This window comes from Hemiscyllium ocellatum, chromosome 48, assembly GCF_020745735.1.
Source record: "Hemiscyllium ocellatum isolate sHemOce1 chromosome 48, sHemOce1.pat.X.cur, whole genome shotgun sequence".
Lineage (NCBI taxonomy): Eukaryota > Metazoa > Chordata > Chondrichthyes > Orectolobiformes > Hemiscylliidae > Hemiscyllium > Hemiscyllium ocellatum.
This window is the reverse complement of record NC_083448.1, coordinates 10,825,925-10,843,351: the sequence shown is the minus strand read 5'-3', so window position 1 is coordinate 10,843,351 and position 17,427 is coordinate 10,825,925. Positions and strand designations below refer to the sequence as shown.

The following is a 17,427-nucleotide window of genomic DNA, read 5'->3' as shown; positions in this document are numbered from 1 at the left end:
ACTGTAACTGTACAAGTTGAGTGCAGTACCGTTAACAGTTCTGCTCCCCTGACTGAAGCGAAGATTCATTACAGGCAGTTAAGAGACAGTTCACAAGGGATGATCCCTGGCATCATTTGTGAGCAAAGGTTAGACTGGTTCGGACTCTACTCACTGACAGTTCGACAAATGAGAGGTGATCTCATTGAGGTTACTTAAGGTGCTTGACAGGATAATTATGGAGAGAATCATTCCCCTCAAGAGAGAGTTGTGGACCAGAGGGTATAGTCTCAGAATAAAGGGACATCAATCAAAGACTGAGATGAGGAGGAATTTCTTCTCTCAAATGTCTGAGAGTCTTTGCAAATCCTTGCCCCAGAGAGCTGTGGGCACAGATTCCTTGTGTATATTTAAGGCTGAGGCAGATTCTTCATCAGTTCGGGAATCAGTGGTTACAGGGACGGGGCAGTTAAGTGGATGTTAGTCACGTCAGAGCAGCCATGATCATCCTGAATGGCAAACAGGCTCCGAGGCTTACCCCTGCCCCTGTTTCTTATGGTCTGGTTCTCTGAGGGGGGGGGGGGGGGGGCGGGTAAACAGGGCAAGGCAGGGGAGGGGTGAACACCACTGCAGCCTTGCAGCACCAACCGCACTGAGTCATCGACAGATGATGGTTCCCACCTGGCAGAGAGCTTTCCCTCCCCAGCCTCAACCACCAACCGTGCGTGGAATTTGATGCGATGTGTCACACAAGATTGTGACTCAGCCCTGGGCCATCTTTAACATGAGTCAGGTGGGGGAGTGAGGACAGGGAGAGGGTGGAAGAGGGAAATGCCTAACAAATTGCTAAAGAGAGAAAGGCCATGATCTAGGCTGTGTGCCAAGTGTGTCACAGCCCAGTTTCCTGTGAAGAAGGAAGCCAGAGATTCCAATTGGAGTGAAACCGCTTGGCCGCTCCCGCCCCCATCTCCTGCTCCCTCACGCCCCCAACCCCAGGGGAGGTAATCGAGTCTTCAGAGATCTGATTCAGACCAGACAGCAAACACCAAACAAAAATAATGTGGATCTCCATTTCGTATCAGAGGGGCTTGCCAAGGAAGACAGGAGGAGAGAGTGGGAGTGCGTGGATTCAGCAGCACGGAAGTCAAACTGTTCAGTCATATTCCCTTACACAGCCTGACAAACTGCACCGGCAACACACACAACACAAACCCATATATATATACAAACATACACACACACAGATATACACACACACACACACACCTCACAGATATATACACACACACACTTCACAGATATATACACACACACATCCCACAGATATATACACACACACACCACATATACACACACACACACACCACAGATATATACACACACACACACACACCACAGATATATACACACACATCCCACAGATATATACACACACACACACACCACAGATATATACACACACACACACACCACAGATATATACACACACACACACCACAGATATATACACACACACACCACAGATATATACACACACACACACACACCACAGATATATACACACACACACACACCACAGATATATACACACACACACACCACAGATATATACACACACACACACCACAGATATATACACACACACACCACAGATATATACACACACACACACCACAGATATATACACACACACACACCACAGATATATACACACACACACACCACAGATATATACACACACACACACACACACCACAGATATATACACACACACACACACACCACAGATATATACACACACACCACAGATATACACACACACACCACAGATATACACACACACACACACCACAGATATATACACACACACACACACAACAGATATATACACACACACCACAGATATACACACACACACCACAGATATACACACACACACCACAGATATACACACACACACACACACACACCACAGATATATACACACACACCACAGATATACACACACACACACACCACAGATATACACACACACACACCACAGATATATACACACACACACCACAGATATATACACACACACACACCACAGATATATACACACACACCACAGATATACACACACACACACACACCACAGATATACACACACACACACACACCACAGATATACACACACACACCACAGATATACACACACACACACCACAGATATACACACACACACCACAGATATACACACACACACCACAGATATATACACACACACACCACAGATATATACACACACACACACACACACCACAGATATATACACACACACACACCACAGATATATACACACACACCACAGATATATACACACACACACACCACAGATATATACACACACACACCACAGATATACACACACACACACACACCACAGATACACACACACCACAGATACATACACACACACACACCACAGATATACACACACACACACACACCACAGATACACACACACCACACAGACATACACACACACAGATATACACACACATAACAGATATATATACACACGCACACACAACACACACACATACACGTACATACACAATACACAACACACACGTGCACACAACATACACATACGTGTACATACACAATACACAAAAAATACACACAACACACATGCGCACACACACAAAAATACACACACTCTCAGAAGGAACCATCTTTCCACCCGGAATTCCATCAACCTTGTGCCAGGGGCTTGAACAAGTCTGGTGTCTCCCCTTGGCCCACTCCCACCACCTGGAATTTCAGGGACCCCTAAGGGGAAGGGGATAAAGGAGCTGGTCCCCTCCAGACAAAGTTATACCAAACCATCCAAACCCCTATCCACGTGTCAGCCACACTACAGCCAAATCTTGGCAGGAAGACAGGGGTGGGGGAGGGTTTCAAAGAGGGAAGGTGGGCAATAGTTTACAGGTTTGACTGAAAGACCACACTACGGCCAGGCTAGCATTCAAAACTGCACAGCAGCAACAACTTGGGGTTTTGCACTCACTCTCTGCTGCCTTGTCCAATCATCAGGGGAATGGGGGATGAAAGGTGCCATGTCAATGCACCCTTTCCCTGCCTTCCATCCTGAAGGTAAGACAGTGAGAGATGGCAGGCACACCCCAAGGCTGGGAAAGAGGAGTGTGACCCTGCTCCAGTCCTGTGAGGTAGCAGTAGCAGCAGCTGGCCACGTGTATGTGTGTGTGTGTCTGTGTGTGTGTGTATACGCTCAGCACACAATGTTTTCACCCGGGTTCCTGGTGGTGGGAGAATGTTGCTGTCCACCCTGAGACACTCCCCTGATGTCCCCCTCTCCATCCCACTTCCCCCTCCTTCACTTCGGGCCCAGCTCGTCCCTCCTCCCCCAAAACCTCACCCCTTGCCCACCCCCTTCCTCCTTCATCCCCTCGCACACCCTCCCTCCTCCATCCCCCCCACCCCCTGCCTGCTCCCTGACCCCGAGACTCCCTCTTCCATCAGGCCTAGTGCTGTGTGAAGAGGGCGCTCGACCCAGAGCTGTGAGTGTATCCGTCTTTCTGGAATGCATATCATGTGCAAACAACAGCCAAGGTGGAACTCAATCCCAGCAGCTTGTCGGGAGTGCCAAGGGCTTTCAGCATTTCAGGCCAGCCCCAGAGCTCTGAAGGATCACAGACCAGGGCTCACCTTTAAGGGTGTTCTCCACACTCACCGTGAGCCAGCTGGGAATGAATGGGGGAAAACTCAGCAACCACCCAACTCCCCTCATCTGCAGCAAGTGGGCTCCACTGTGGTGCACACCACAGTCAAATAGCTCACTGCAACTCACAAATCGGCTGCCCCACCTCCGCAGGGTTACTGAAAGCATGGTGGGTTCTTGAAAAAAATCGACCTTCTTCCCAGTTCCCCTCTGCACCACCACAAGCCAGAGACCGACCCGGACGTGGGAAGGTGTTGGGTGACCGGAGACATGTCCCGATTCCTTCCTGACCGTGTATTCTCCAGCAGCCCTAGAAACAGCAGAGATCTCCGCCCTCCTCTAGCTAATCAATCCTCATCTCCCATGTCCCATGGGTTCTACAATCCCCTCATGAAAACCCTTCCCATCGTTCTCTCTCCCTGCTTTCAGACTCTCCTCGAGAAACGATGCTAACTTTCGCCAAAACTGACATCACTCGCCCCTTCCCCAACACCCCCCGACCCTGTCCTGCGCAGCACCCTGGGACTGCTGGGTAAACACAGTCTATTGGAAGTTTGCTTGTCTTGACCCAGTCCCTTATGTGTGCAAAAGGACCCAGACCCAAAAGGCCCACACACTTATGCCAACACCACCAGCATTCTCAGCTAAAATGGCTGCCCGAGGAACAACAGAGAAATGTGTAACAGACAGGTTCTCCTCCCCCCAGTGTTCTGGACCCCAGTGGCCATCCAAGACACTGGAAGAACAGTGGGTCCCTCACCACCATCACTCATTGCCCGCTGACTGGGGGTTTTCTTCTGAATATCACTCGCACCTCCACCCTATCCTCCTCCCAAAATGGCTGCCAATGAAGGAGAGTAATTAGTGACAGCAACCCCTGCTTCAGGCTCAGCTTGTGGATGACCTGGAACACCTCCCACCCCGACTGACTGACTGAGTGGGTCGGCAAGCGTTGTGGAGAGGTGTTGGCGGGGGGGAAACAGGGAGAGGAAGAGAGAGTGGGAGCGAGGGGGGAGGGGGAGAGGGATGGGGACAGAGAGAGAAGGGGAGGTAGGGAGAGCTAGAGTGTGAGAGTGTGTTGGGGGGGATGAGGTGGGGGGCAAACAGGTCAGAGTGTGAGAAGGAAGAGAAATCACTAACAAGAAGCTGAGAGAGAGAGCTGTGGATACCAGCCCCTGCCATTATACGACTGCTGCTGGTGCAGGCAGCAGAGAGGCTGGGCTGGGTAGGCACCCTGAGTTATTTAGTGGTTAATAAAGCAGCACAGAGATTGAGTGTAGCCAGCGTGCACAGACAGTGGGGCTTTTGTCTGCCTGTCGCGTATTGAATATGATTGCAGTATTTACTGCATTCCTTTCAACACACCTCACCTTACCCTTCCCACTGACCAGGGGATTATTTGCTGCTGCTCAGGTTTCAGGACAGATTCCGAATGCTGAGAATGAAAGACTGGTCCCCACTACACCCCTCATCCCACTGACCCTCCCCATCCCCCGAGAAGTGGAGAGGTGTTTGCTGGAGGGGAAGGGGAATAGGGAGGGAGGGAAAGAGAGAGAGAGAGAGAGAGAGAGAGAGAGAGAGAGAGAGAGGGACACGGAGAGTCAGGAAGTGAGAGAGAGCAAGCGAGAGTGAGGGAGCAAGAGTGAGAGAACAAGAATGAGAGAGAGAGAGAGCACAGAGAGGACAGAGATGACAGAGGGAGAAAGAGAAAGAGAAAACAAAGACAGAGATAGAGAGAGAGAAAAACAGACAGTGAAGGACCAGCTGTGCCTAGCCACATATCAGAAAGCTGCGGTCTATAGTCTTGGATCAACCCCCCCTTTTGCCTGAGGAAATGCCATGGAGGGTGACTGGCTGATCAACTGCATGGGGCCTCACAGTCCCTGGGGAACAGCAGAGCACAGGCTGCCCACGAGGGTGATGACATTTCCCGGGGATTTGGTTGGAGGTGGCAGATAAATACAAAGGCCTCTCGTGTTTTCGGTGGTTTCTCTGCACGTGGGCACCAATCCTGAGGGCTGACAGGTGCCAGCCAAGCCTGAGGAAAGTACCAGAGCCCGGTGTGCCCAGGCTGAGCTGACAGGCTGCTTATTGAACCCAGGGTCCGTGACGGGCATAGGGAGGACTTGATACCCTGCAAAGGGTAAACTCACCCAAGCACCCAGCAGTTCCAGTCAGACTGGTTCCTGCTCCTCTCTGCCAACCACTGTCACCAACCAGTCAGCCATGTTGTTGTGTGTGGGATCTTCCTGTGCGGGCTCCCTCAAGCCTGTGGTCTTTCTCTCTGAGACAAATCTCATGCCATTCCTGTCTGAATGGAACTAGACAGGCCATTCCCCTCTGCAGGGACTACACTGGCACAAGCCCCTTCATCAGGAACCCCCGAAACACCGACTGTCCTTCCCCTCGGATGCTGCCTGACCTGCTGTGCTTTTCCAGCTCCACCCTTTTCGACACGGACACAGCTTCAATGCTGAAGAAAGTGAGGAAACCAGATGATATATTGAAAGCAGTGGATGCACCACAAGGGCAGCTGGACACATCTGCAGAGGCGATGTTTACAGAGCTCTGAACAAAGACACTGGCATTCTGCTGGGTAACTCCAACCTTGCCCAGAACATTTCAGCCCCGTGTAGCAACCTCACCAACATATCGGGACTGAGCTCTTGGGAGATCAAACGCTTCAGGAACATGTGGTTGTGACCCCCAGCTGTTTTCAAGAAGCTGACTCTGTGATGGGGACATCCTTCGTATGGTCGTAATGTCTGGGAGGAATAAACTGCATACAGCAAGTGCCAATACAGATGGCCAGGCATGGAAAGGAGGCCCAGTGTCCCAGGTAGTCCATACCAATGGGTGGCATGGTGGCTCAGTAGTTAGCACTGCTGCCTCACAGTGCCAGGGTCCCAGGTTCAATTCCAGCCTCGAGTGACTGTCTGTGTGGAGTTTGCACATTCTCCCCGTATCTGCGTGGGTTTCCTCCGACAATCCAAAGGTGTGCAGGTTAGGTCAATTGGCCATGCTAAATTGCCCCTAGTGTTCGGTGCATTGTTAGTCAGAGGGAAAAGTAGAGGAATGGGTCTGGGTGGGTTACCCTTCAGAGGGTTGGTGTGGATTTGTTGGTCTGAAGGGGCTGTTTCCACACTGTAGGGAATCTAATCTAATCAATCCACTTGGGGAAAAAAACCCGCAATCGCACAAATCAAAGGCTGCTTTTCAAACCCCAAGCCCAAGCCACAGTGAAGGTGGGAGCTGAGGAACAACCCCAGGTGGCTGCTGGCCACCATTTTGCAATGAGCTCTGATTGGCCACAAATCCCATTCCCAATTTCCCAGTGACACAAGTGGAACCCTCACTTTAACTGCAAAAGACAAGGTCATTTGGCCCTTCTGGAGAGGGAACTTTGACACCAAGCACAGCTTGTGTGGAGTTAAAAAGCCATGCCATGCTGACCTCAGATAACACGCACCTGGAGTGCAGGCCTGTGGGCCTCCACTTAGACCCACAGGCTACAGGAAGCAATGCTCAGGTCCAGCCTCCTGCTCCCACAGAGGAGCTCCCTCATGGGACAGCCAATCCCACATTCCAAAACCATCTGGGATTTGCCTCAGGAATGGGCCCAAATTCAATTGGACACCGATTCCCCAACGGCAGGGAAGAGGGAGCTTTGAAGAAACACGTTTGAGGAGAAATCCCCAACTCCGTCAAAGTTTCGGGTGTGGGGGGGAGTGGGTGGGTAGTTGAGGGTGGGGGGTGCTGTGAAATTCCAGAGCTGAGGAATGTGGGAGGTGAAAGCACAGTGAGATCTCAAGGTTGGAACAGGTTGGAGCCAGGCATTGCAAGGCTGTGATGAGAGTCTGAAAATGGAAAGGTAGCTGGAGCAGGTGATCTCAGGACTGGTGGCCCGGAGGATATCGGAATAACCACATCTTGTGGTAACAGATGCAGAGGTGATGAGGGAATTAAAAATGGAAAAGGCAGATCCACCCACTGACAAACTCACTCCAAAAGCACATCGGCTTTGGGACGAAAATATTCTTTAAATTAGAAACATCTGAGCAGGTTTGTCCAATGTTTGAAGAGAGTGCCTGTGGAAACATCCATCCACATCGCAATCTGAGCCACGTAGTGGTTACGGTACACAGAGCCCAAAACACCAGAGCCCAAGACTGATTTTGGCACAACTCTCCCAGAATCATCAGGCCGTCCCTTCCTGTGGTCCACATCTCACTGGGTAAAGACTGAGATCGCAGAGATAAACATAGGATAAATAAGCCTGCTTCATCCCAGTGGGGTGAGATAGTGCACTTTCAACAAGATGCCTTCCCAATCTCCAAGACCCATTTGCTCAAGATTCCCTATCCCGGATCCCTCACTATTTCCAGTTCCCAATCCCAAAGTCCCTCATGCTCCATGATTCCAAATCCCAGAGTTCCTCCATGTCCCATCATTGACAATCCCAGATTCTGTCACTGATCCATCATTGTCAATCTGAGTCCACCATTGCCTGGAATTCCCAATTCCAGACTCCCTCACTGCACCAACATCCCCAATCCCAGAGTTCCTCACTGCATTGCAATGCCCCATCCCAGAATCCCTCATTTCCCCATGACTCCCAATCTATCAGGATCTCATTAACTCATGATTCCTAGTTCCAGAGTCCCTCATTGCTCTGTGATTTCAAATCTCAAATTCCATCATTGCACTGTGATCCTTAATCCCAGAGTTCCTCACCCTGTTCATTTCCCAATCCCAGAGTCCTTGATTCTCCAAATTACGAATCCCTCTTCCACTCTGGGCTGTCAATTTGCACAGAAGCCATTCAGTGAGACAGAAACCAAAGCTGCTTTCACTGTAACTGCGGTTTAATAATTCCTTTATATTTCAATCCTGAGACGGTGCTGCACAACACTGAACGGGTCCTCTTCCCTCCCACCAGATCATGTGTGTTTCCAATTAAAGGGATATCTTCCAGGCACAACCCACTGAGGCCAGAGCAAAGGGAGGGAGCAAGGGAGGGGAATGAATGAATCAAAGTGGGACACCACATAAGGCACCCCCTCCCCCAACAGTTCCCAGCTCACTCTACTATTGAGTTTTCCAACTGTTAAGAGCCAGGAGTCTGACGAAGGGGCAGTGCTCCGAAAGATCGTGCTTTCGAATGAAGTTGCTGTCACGTGACCTTTGACCTTAAAGAGCAAACAGACAAACCCGAATCTGAGACAGGCACTCTCCACAGCGGGGGTAGGGGTGGTGTCGGTGCGGGGGGGTGGAGAATGGGCAGAGGGGGTAAGAGATGGTTGTGCAGGGAGATTAAAAGCTTGAGCAGCAAAGGGTTAACCAGAAGTGTGCATGGGGCTGTTTGAAACCTGAAACTGCAAACTGAGACGCCATGCCTGAGAAAAGTCATTTCAGCTGGTGCTGGAGCTACAGAATGGAGGCCACCAGTAATAGCTGAATGCGGAGTTTCTGAACTGACTTGCTGACGTTTAGACAGCTCCCCCCACTTGATTCAGTACGGGACAAGATTCTTTTCCGGGGATGCTGCTTCCCCCCCTGAATCCTCAATCTGGTCTCCTCCTCTCCCTGTGGGAAAATATTGCCCCAGCTGTCTAAGTTCACCTTTGACCGCAGGGGCCCACTCTCCGTGATAATCAATCAAGTGGCTCCCCCACCTCCCAGGCCCCAGAGCTGCTCAATTCATCACCGCTCCAGACACACATCCTCAGGTACTGCTTCCTGTAGGCCTCTGCCTCAGGCAGTGTGATAGCTAACAGACAACCGAGCTGAGGTCTGCCTCTGTGAGCCATTCCCGACAATCCCAACGCCTGCACAAGTGGCCAGAGCCTGAGGGCCTTAGTGGCGCAGAACCCAACACGCCCAGAGCCCAATAAATCGCAGGCAGCTGATGCCTGATAATACCAACCCAGGGCTGTGTGCACTTGCACAGGACACAACGGGACCTCCCCTATATCCACAACCTGACCTGAGCCACCCCTTCCTGGCCCCTCCCTTCAAATCCCTCCTCCTTTCCTTCCGTTCCACTTCTTAGGTTCGACACCAGGCGGGACAGACCACCAACACCGTACTGAAGATGGACTGACAATGTCACCTCGCCAGGCAATGAGATATCTGCAGAAAACCACACCAAATTAAGCCACCACCTTCGGTTCCATCATTGCAAGCACCATCCTGGCTGCAGTCAGCCCAGTATTTTGCAAGGGTTTGGTGACTGAATGTGGCAGTCTCAACAGGAGAGCAACTCTGAAGCCCATCATGATACCACTCGCATTCCTACAAGCACACCAACTGGCCATTCTGCTGCTGTGCTGCCCCTGCCCTGGGAGTGTTTGATGGGGGACAGTGTAGAGTGAGCTTTACTCTAACCCTGTGCTGCCCCTGTCCTGGGAGTGTTTGATGGGGGACAGTGTAGAGAGAGCTTTACTCTAACCCTGTGCTGCCCCTGTCCTGGGAGTGTTTGATGGCAGACAGTGTAGAGAGAGCTTTACTCTAACCTTGTGCTGCCCCTGCCCTGGGAGTGTTTGATGGCAGACAGTGTAGAGAGAGCTTTACTCTAACCCTGTCCTGGGAGTGTTTGATGGCAGACAGTGTAGAGGGAGCTTTACTCTCACTCTGTGCTGCCCCTGTCCTGGGAGTGTTTGATGGCAGACAGTGTAGAGAGAGCTTTACTCTAACCCTGTCCTGGGAGTGTTTGATGGCAGACAGTGTAGAGAGAGCTGTATTTTCAAATGACTTTTAGTTTGGAAGAGTTGAGAACATACTTTTAAACTGAAAGCAGCGTTAGATTTACTCCGAGCGTAAAAGTGTCGAAGTAGCTTTATTCTGTCTCGAACTCGGTCATGCTCCTGTGCTGGGAGTATGGGACAGAATCAATGTCAAGGAGTTTTATTTTCCATTTAAAAGAGTAGAGGGAGTTTTAGTTAGTCGTCAGAAAACGCACAGTGGAAGAAACCATTCATCCCCTGACTCGGACTTTGCCTTTCAATGAGATGACGACTCTCCTGGAATGTAGTCCCATCCTACCCTTTTATGGATTGGTCTGTAAACTATCTCGATGCCTGATTCAGTCCCCAAGGATCTCCTGCTCTCTGTGGAGAAAGTGAATATGTGTCTCCCCATTCATTCCGCCAATAGCCTGACTCTGTTTATTTTCACGTCTCCTCAAGGTTTTTCTGAAAATAGCCGAAAAAGGATTTCGCTATCCAGTCAATACCACCCAAAATCATCCTCCACTTTTCCGATTCCTGGGAACCGAGTCCTCTTTGACATCGTCTCTCAGGAGCTAACGTTCCGAGACCGCGATGCAGCAGTGCTTTGAAGTCTCCCAGGCCAGATGCAATGCCTGGGACTGCTAGCCTTGTTCATCCACACGTGGCTCACACTAACAGGTTGTGGTCTAACAGGGAGGGCTGGCTGCTGAGTCTATCCTCTTGCGAGTGAGTCAGTGTGAAATCACTCATTCTGTCTAAGTGCACCACCAACACTGGCATCTCCAAGCCTTCATCACCTGCAAACAATTTGCCTGACTCTTCAGCTTGGCAGAGTCTGAGGACTTGGCAGAGGCCACAGAATAACATTCGCAAGCATCAGAGCTCTCTGCTCATCGACAGCACACAGGTTAATCTCAGGCCTCGGACACAGACGGACAGCCGGCTTCACACAACAAGACTTCAGGAGTTAACCCACTCCTAAGTCAGAGTCTGTCACCAGGGACCCAAGCTCCTGGGGACTGCCTTCCTGCTGAACCATTTTGACAGAGTGAGAGAGCATTTCTGGAGCATATTTTACAACCTCACGAACACATGACAGCCAATCCTTCCGCAGCATCACCAAAGTTCCAATACAGGAAACACAGCAGCCACTCTGTGCACACACAAGCTGAAAAATGAGATGATCTTTGTGGAAGCCTTAACCGATGAATAGATATTGGCCAGGAGAGAAAAGAAAGCTCTCTCAGTGCCCCTTGCACTGCATCAAGGCATAGTCCACAGGCAACTGTCTCTCACCTGAGAGACAGAATCATCAAATCCCTGAGTAACACACTGGGGCCCAAACCGAGCTAACGGGTACACATCACAGACTAGGCCCAAACCGAGCTAACGGGTACACATCACAGACTGGGGCCCAAACCGAGCTAACGGGTACACATCACAGACTGGGTCCAAACCGAGCTAACGGGTCCACATCACAAACTGGGTCCAAACCGAGCTAACGGGTACACATCACAGACTGGGCCCAAACCGAGCTAACGGGTACACATCACAGACTGGGGTCCAAACCGAGCTAACGGTTACACATCACAAACTGGGTCCAAACCGAGCTAACGGGTACACATCACAGACTGGGTCCAAACCGAGCTAACGGGTACACATCACAGACTGGGGCCCAAACCGAGCTAACGGGTACACATCACAGACTGGGTCCAAACCGAGCTAACGGGTACACATCACAGACTGGGGCCCAAACCGAGCTAACGGGTACACATCACAGACTGGGTCCAAACCGAGCTAACGGGTCCACATCACAAACTGGGTCCAAACCGAGCTAACGGGTACACATCACAGACTGGGCCCAAACCGAGCTAACGGGTACACATCACAGACTGGGTCCAAACCGAGCTAACGGGTACACATCACAGACTGGGGTCCAAACCGAGCTAACGGGTACACATCACAGGCTGGGGTCCAAACCGAGCTAACGGGTACACATCACAGACTGGGGTCCAAACTGAGCTAACGGATACACATCACAGACTGGGCCCAAACCGAGCTAACGGGTACACATCACAGACTGGGCCCAAACCGAGCTAACGGGTACACATCACAGACTGGGGTCCAAACTGAGCTAATGGGTTCCAATCTCCAGACTGCAAATGGAACTCACAGCATCTCCCACAGATTGGCAAAGGTACTTTCAACGGAGCTCCAAGCATCCCGTACTCTAGGGCTGCACAGGCCTCACAGCTGTTGTCCAGGCCCAAGACCTCAGATACTGGTCATCTGAAATACCCCAGAGAATGCTGGTGAGCTGCAGCAGGAATGGCTGCACTGCTACACAGGGAGAAACAGAATTAACATTCCCAACCCAGTATGATGCTCCTTCAGTGTCGAAGAGTCCTACCAGATTTGAAACATTATCTCTCTCTCTCTCTGCACAGATATTGCCAGCTTTGCTGAGTTCCTGCAGCATTCTCAGCGTTTGACTCAGATTCGTATCTTTGGAGTGAACGTGGGCAAACTGTGTCATCAATGGGACTTGCAGTTTTCCAGTCTCCCCTCACTTCTGGCAGGAGTATGTAAACAGGATGACAAGTTTACAGAAGAAATAGCAAACAGTGGAATGGAGCATAATGCACACGTGTGCACCAAATTCTCTCAACTCCATCCTTGCAGATGGGTGTGAGGTGGATGCTCATTACTTGACTGACAAAGGAGCAATCTAACTCCTGCGCTGACACAGAAAGTAACATGGTGGAGAAGAACGAACAAAGTCTGGCCCAATCAGAGAACCTCAGACAGTGCAACACTCTCCCAGGGAACATCACTCTGAGTGACGGACTCGTGTCTCATGTGGGGCTCACTGTCTAACCCTGAGCAGACACTGTTCCCAGCGAGAGTGTGGCGTGAAGAAGCTATTGCCACTGTCCTGAATGTGAGGCTGTCATGGCCCGGTCAGAGAGCAGTCCTTACCTTGATCTGGGAAGGTCAGTGCTGGCCGTGCTGTCGAGACAGACACAAAGCCAAGCACAGCCCAGCACACCAGGTGAACGCAGCCAATCATTCCAGTTCTGCTTCAGCTCTCAGCCAATGGCCCGAACTATCACCATTTGTATTCCAGTCCCGTATAGCTGCCCCACCTCTACAAGCGATTCGCCCAACTTCGATCGTGCAGCTGTCAAAGAACAGAAGGTTTCCAATTAGAACCAACAAGGAAGGAAACTGACCCAGTTTCAACCAGCAAACCAGTGCCATCTTTCTCAGAGCACTTTGTTTGGGGGATCATCTATGTGGGTGATCGCTTCACAGTGACCAACATTCACGTGGCTCTTCAGCAGGCTGACTCCTTGAAACTTCTCAGCTCATTTCCGAGCTCCCCTCACTCATGTGTTGGCCCAAGGTGCTGAGAATCTCAGCAAATCTCAGACATCAGGTGCACGCGTGTGTGTGTGTGTGTGTGTGTGTGTGTGTGTGTGTGTGTGTGTGTGTCTGTCTCTATGTGTGTGTGTGCGTGTGCGCGTTTTTGCAGGGTGTGTGGGGTGCAGAATGTCATCGATCAAAAACAGCAAACTCTGTTGTTTTTTTCCCACAACCCTGTTCCATTCCCTAACCTGAAGAAGCTGAGAGCCAGCCACATGACTGTGGATATGGAGCCACAGGTAAGCCGGACCAGGTCAGGATGACAGATTCCCTTCCCTCAAGGGCATGACTCAACCAGATGGGCTTTTTTTGGCAATCAATGATGGTTTCATGGTCATTCATAGATTGATCACCTCCCCAGCTCAGGGTACCGCGGTGGGCTTACCAATCTCCCTAGCCCATCGGTGTGGAGGCTGACATGTACTGTTTACTCTCTGTGATGAGGTAACTCGCTAAATAGCCACTGGCTCACGAGTGAGAGTTCAACATGCTTCCCTCGAGTTTTATGGACCTCAGTGCACACACTGTCTCTGAAGCAACATGTCAGCCAAGCCAGGAGAGACTCGGACTGGGATCGAACTCGCACATCACTATGAAAGCAATGACAGCACATTCCCCTGCCCCACCACTCGACCACCTGTCGAGCAATGCCAATGATCTTGCCACAGGTTGTACCCTGTTCCGACTGGGTTTGGCTGGACCAGAGCACCCCATCATAAGCAGCCTCCCCACCTTGCAAGCTCTGGAGAATCCAGACCAGCCCAACCCTGCTGCCGACACCCCACTGACCCACACCAACCAAGTCCCAATGCAGCCATCAGCCCTGTGCCCACTGACCAACACTGGCTGATGGGCAAGCCTTATCAAAACGGATTTTTACCTCCATCGTCTGCCTTGTCCCTCCTCAGCTTGAGAAGGCACTCCCAGGCCAGTAACCCTCCCAGTTATCTGTGCTCTTCAAGTTCTGGTCCACCACTGATCACTGCGCCTTCAGCAACCATGGTCTGAAAGCCTGCTCCTCCCTCCGTTCACCTCTCTCTCTCTCTCGACCTCACTGTTATCTTTCAAGGCACGTCTGAATCACATCACTCTGACCCCGCTCCCACTCAGCAGCAGCCCTGATCAGGGGCTCCGTGTCGAATTTCATTTGAGAATTCACCTGCAAAGTACCCTGAGACACGGTCTTGTGTTTGATGCACCACATTACTGCTCGTGAAACACCGTTAATAGCAGACTTTACAGCAGCAACAAATCATTCAGTTGGGAGTCAAACACCATCAGGCCTGGTGGAAACACACACGAATCCTGAGCTATATTACTGAGATGCATCAAAACCACTGAGAGCTGCTTTTGTCGTGGGCTTGACCTCTGACTAGGACCAGTGAATACCTGCTTCCCAATTCCCACATTCCTACAGGATGTTCACAGCTTGCGGATGAGCCCATGGAATTTTCTTTGGGGTGACACAGCAGTCAAGGTTACTGGACTGCACAGGAATCTCACCACAAACCAGGCTCTGAGGGAACCAAGACTCTCGGCTACTGTCCCAGCTACGACTGAGGATCACACACGGCAAAGTGGAGCTGGGAACCAGGGGATAGCCAGGAAAATGGCTCTTACTCCCAGTCAGAAAAAAAACTTTGCACTCACACACCCAGCACCATCGCCTGGTTTATTCTGGAGTTTGGTATCTATACAGGCAGGAGGAGTAGGCCATCTGACCCCTTTGAGCCTGTTCCACCATTCAGTAAGATCATGGCTGATCCTTCCGAGGCCTCAGCTCCACTTACCCGCCCTCTCACCATAACCCTTAATACCTTTAATGTTCAAACCTCTTGTCCATCTTTGCCTGACACAATATTCAAAGAGGGTAAAGCTCACTGGGCAGGGGTTCCCACAGGTACACAGCCGTCTGGGTGAACAAATTCCTGCACAGCTCCGTCTGAAAGCTGCTCCCCCATATTTTCAGACTGCGCCCACTCGTTCTAGTTTCACCCATCAATGGAAACAACCTACCTGTTTCTGTCTTGTCTATTCCCTTCACAATTTTATATGTTTCTGTAAGATCCCCCCCTCATTCTTCAGAATTCCAGTGAATATAATCCCAGTCTACTCAGTCTCTCCTCATAAGCCAACCCTTTCAACTCCAGAATCAACTCCAGTGACCTTCCTCTGTCCCCTCTCCAGTGCCAGTACATCCTTTCTCAAGTAAGCACACACTACTCCAGGTATGGCCTCACCAGCATGAACACATTTTCAGGTTGTCAATGCCAGCACACATTTTCACATCTTGGCTGCGACTCTCCAACTACTGCTGCAGCAGTACAAAAGGACAGCCACCCCCATTGCCACACTAAACGGGGACAAACTAGCAGCTGGCAGAACGGATGGACTGTGCCGGGCATCTCCGGTTTTCATCGTCAGAGCTCAGAGCCACCCACCGACCCCAGCAGCCCGAGCCCTTCAGAGTTCCTTTGGTCCCCTCCTCAAGTACTACAGGGTACATTCCAAACATTGCTGCCTTTCCTGACACCTTGGCTGCTGGAGACCTGCAGAGTTTCACTGAGAGAAAGCTAAGGCACTGTTGTCAAGGCAAGCTCAGCAAAGCGCCCACTGTGTGCGCGATCTGTGCAACCTGTGGACAACCAGTGATCGCTCTGGCAGCTATCTGCTTCAATAAACATACAGACACACACACAGACACACCTCCACACAACCCCAGACACACACACACAGAAAACCCTCCATACACACACCCCCCACATACACATACAGAACCCTCCACACACAGACACACACACAGGCAGACACACACAGACACACACACACAAGACCCTCCATACACACACCCCCCACACACACAGAAAACCCCTCCACACACACACACACACACACACACACACACACCCACCCCCAACCCCCACACACGCACACTCACACAAACTAACAAGTCTCTCAGTTTGAGATTTTCAAACTCTTGAAAGTACACTGAATCTGCCATTCATTATTTCCTTTCCTGACCTGCTGCAAGTTGGAATGTGAACGTTTGTTCCCTTGACTCTCCTTGACTCTGTGAACAATTTCCCCACTGCAGTGAAAGGCAACTGAAGGCCGGCACTTCCAGTCAGACTCCAGTTACCGGGCACTGCTCACTCCGAAGCTGCAGTCCTGTGTGTGTGTCTCTCTCTCTCTCTCTCTCGCTCACAAGAGAGAGATCGGGTCAGGCTCAAACACCACTTCAAAACGCAGCGACAGACCACCTTCCACAGACCATGACGACTCACTGCTTGTGCTCACTGGGGCAGGAGCGACACTCTCCTGTGATGCTGAGCCAGCCTGGACAGCGGACAGACTCCTCCAAGTTCCCTGTGCTGCGGACGGCTTGTTCAGAAGCTCCTTGAGCAAACACAAGGAGGGGGGGGGGGATCACGTCATATAAAGGGCAAGACCAGAGTCCACCCTCTGCCTGTGACACACAGCCTGTCAGAATCTATCACTCTCTCTGACCTCACAACCACACAGGCAGGAAATCAACAAGCGTTTCTGAAGGACCCAACTGTTCTC

At 51.0% G+C, this 17,427-nt stretch overlaps 1 protein-coding gene across 5 annotated transcripts in view; it reads right to left on the bottom strand.

The window, feature by feature from the left end:
* Window positions 1-17,427, bottom strand: part of LOC132836850 (fibroblast growth factor receptor 1-like) — a 141,384-nt gene that overhangs the window by 58,865 nt on the left and 65,092 nt on the right. For 2 of the 5 annotated variants that reach the window (XM_060856382.1, XM_060856386.1), the window contains exon 2: window positions 13,417-13,618. In XM_060856382.1, coding sequence (XP_060712365.1) covers window positions 13,417-13,507 — 91 coding nt within the window. In that variant the 5' untranslated portion in view covers window positions 13,508-13,618. The other 3 variants (XM_060856383.1, XM_060856385.1, XM_060856384.1) reach the window with 3 other exon arrangements.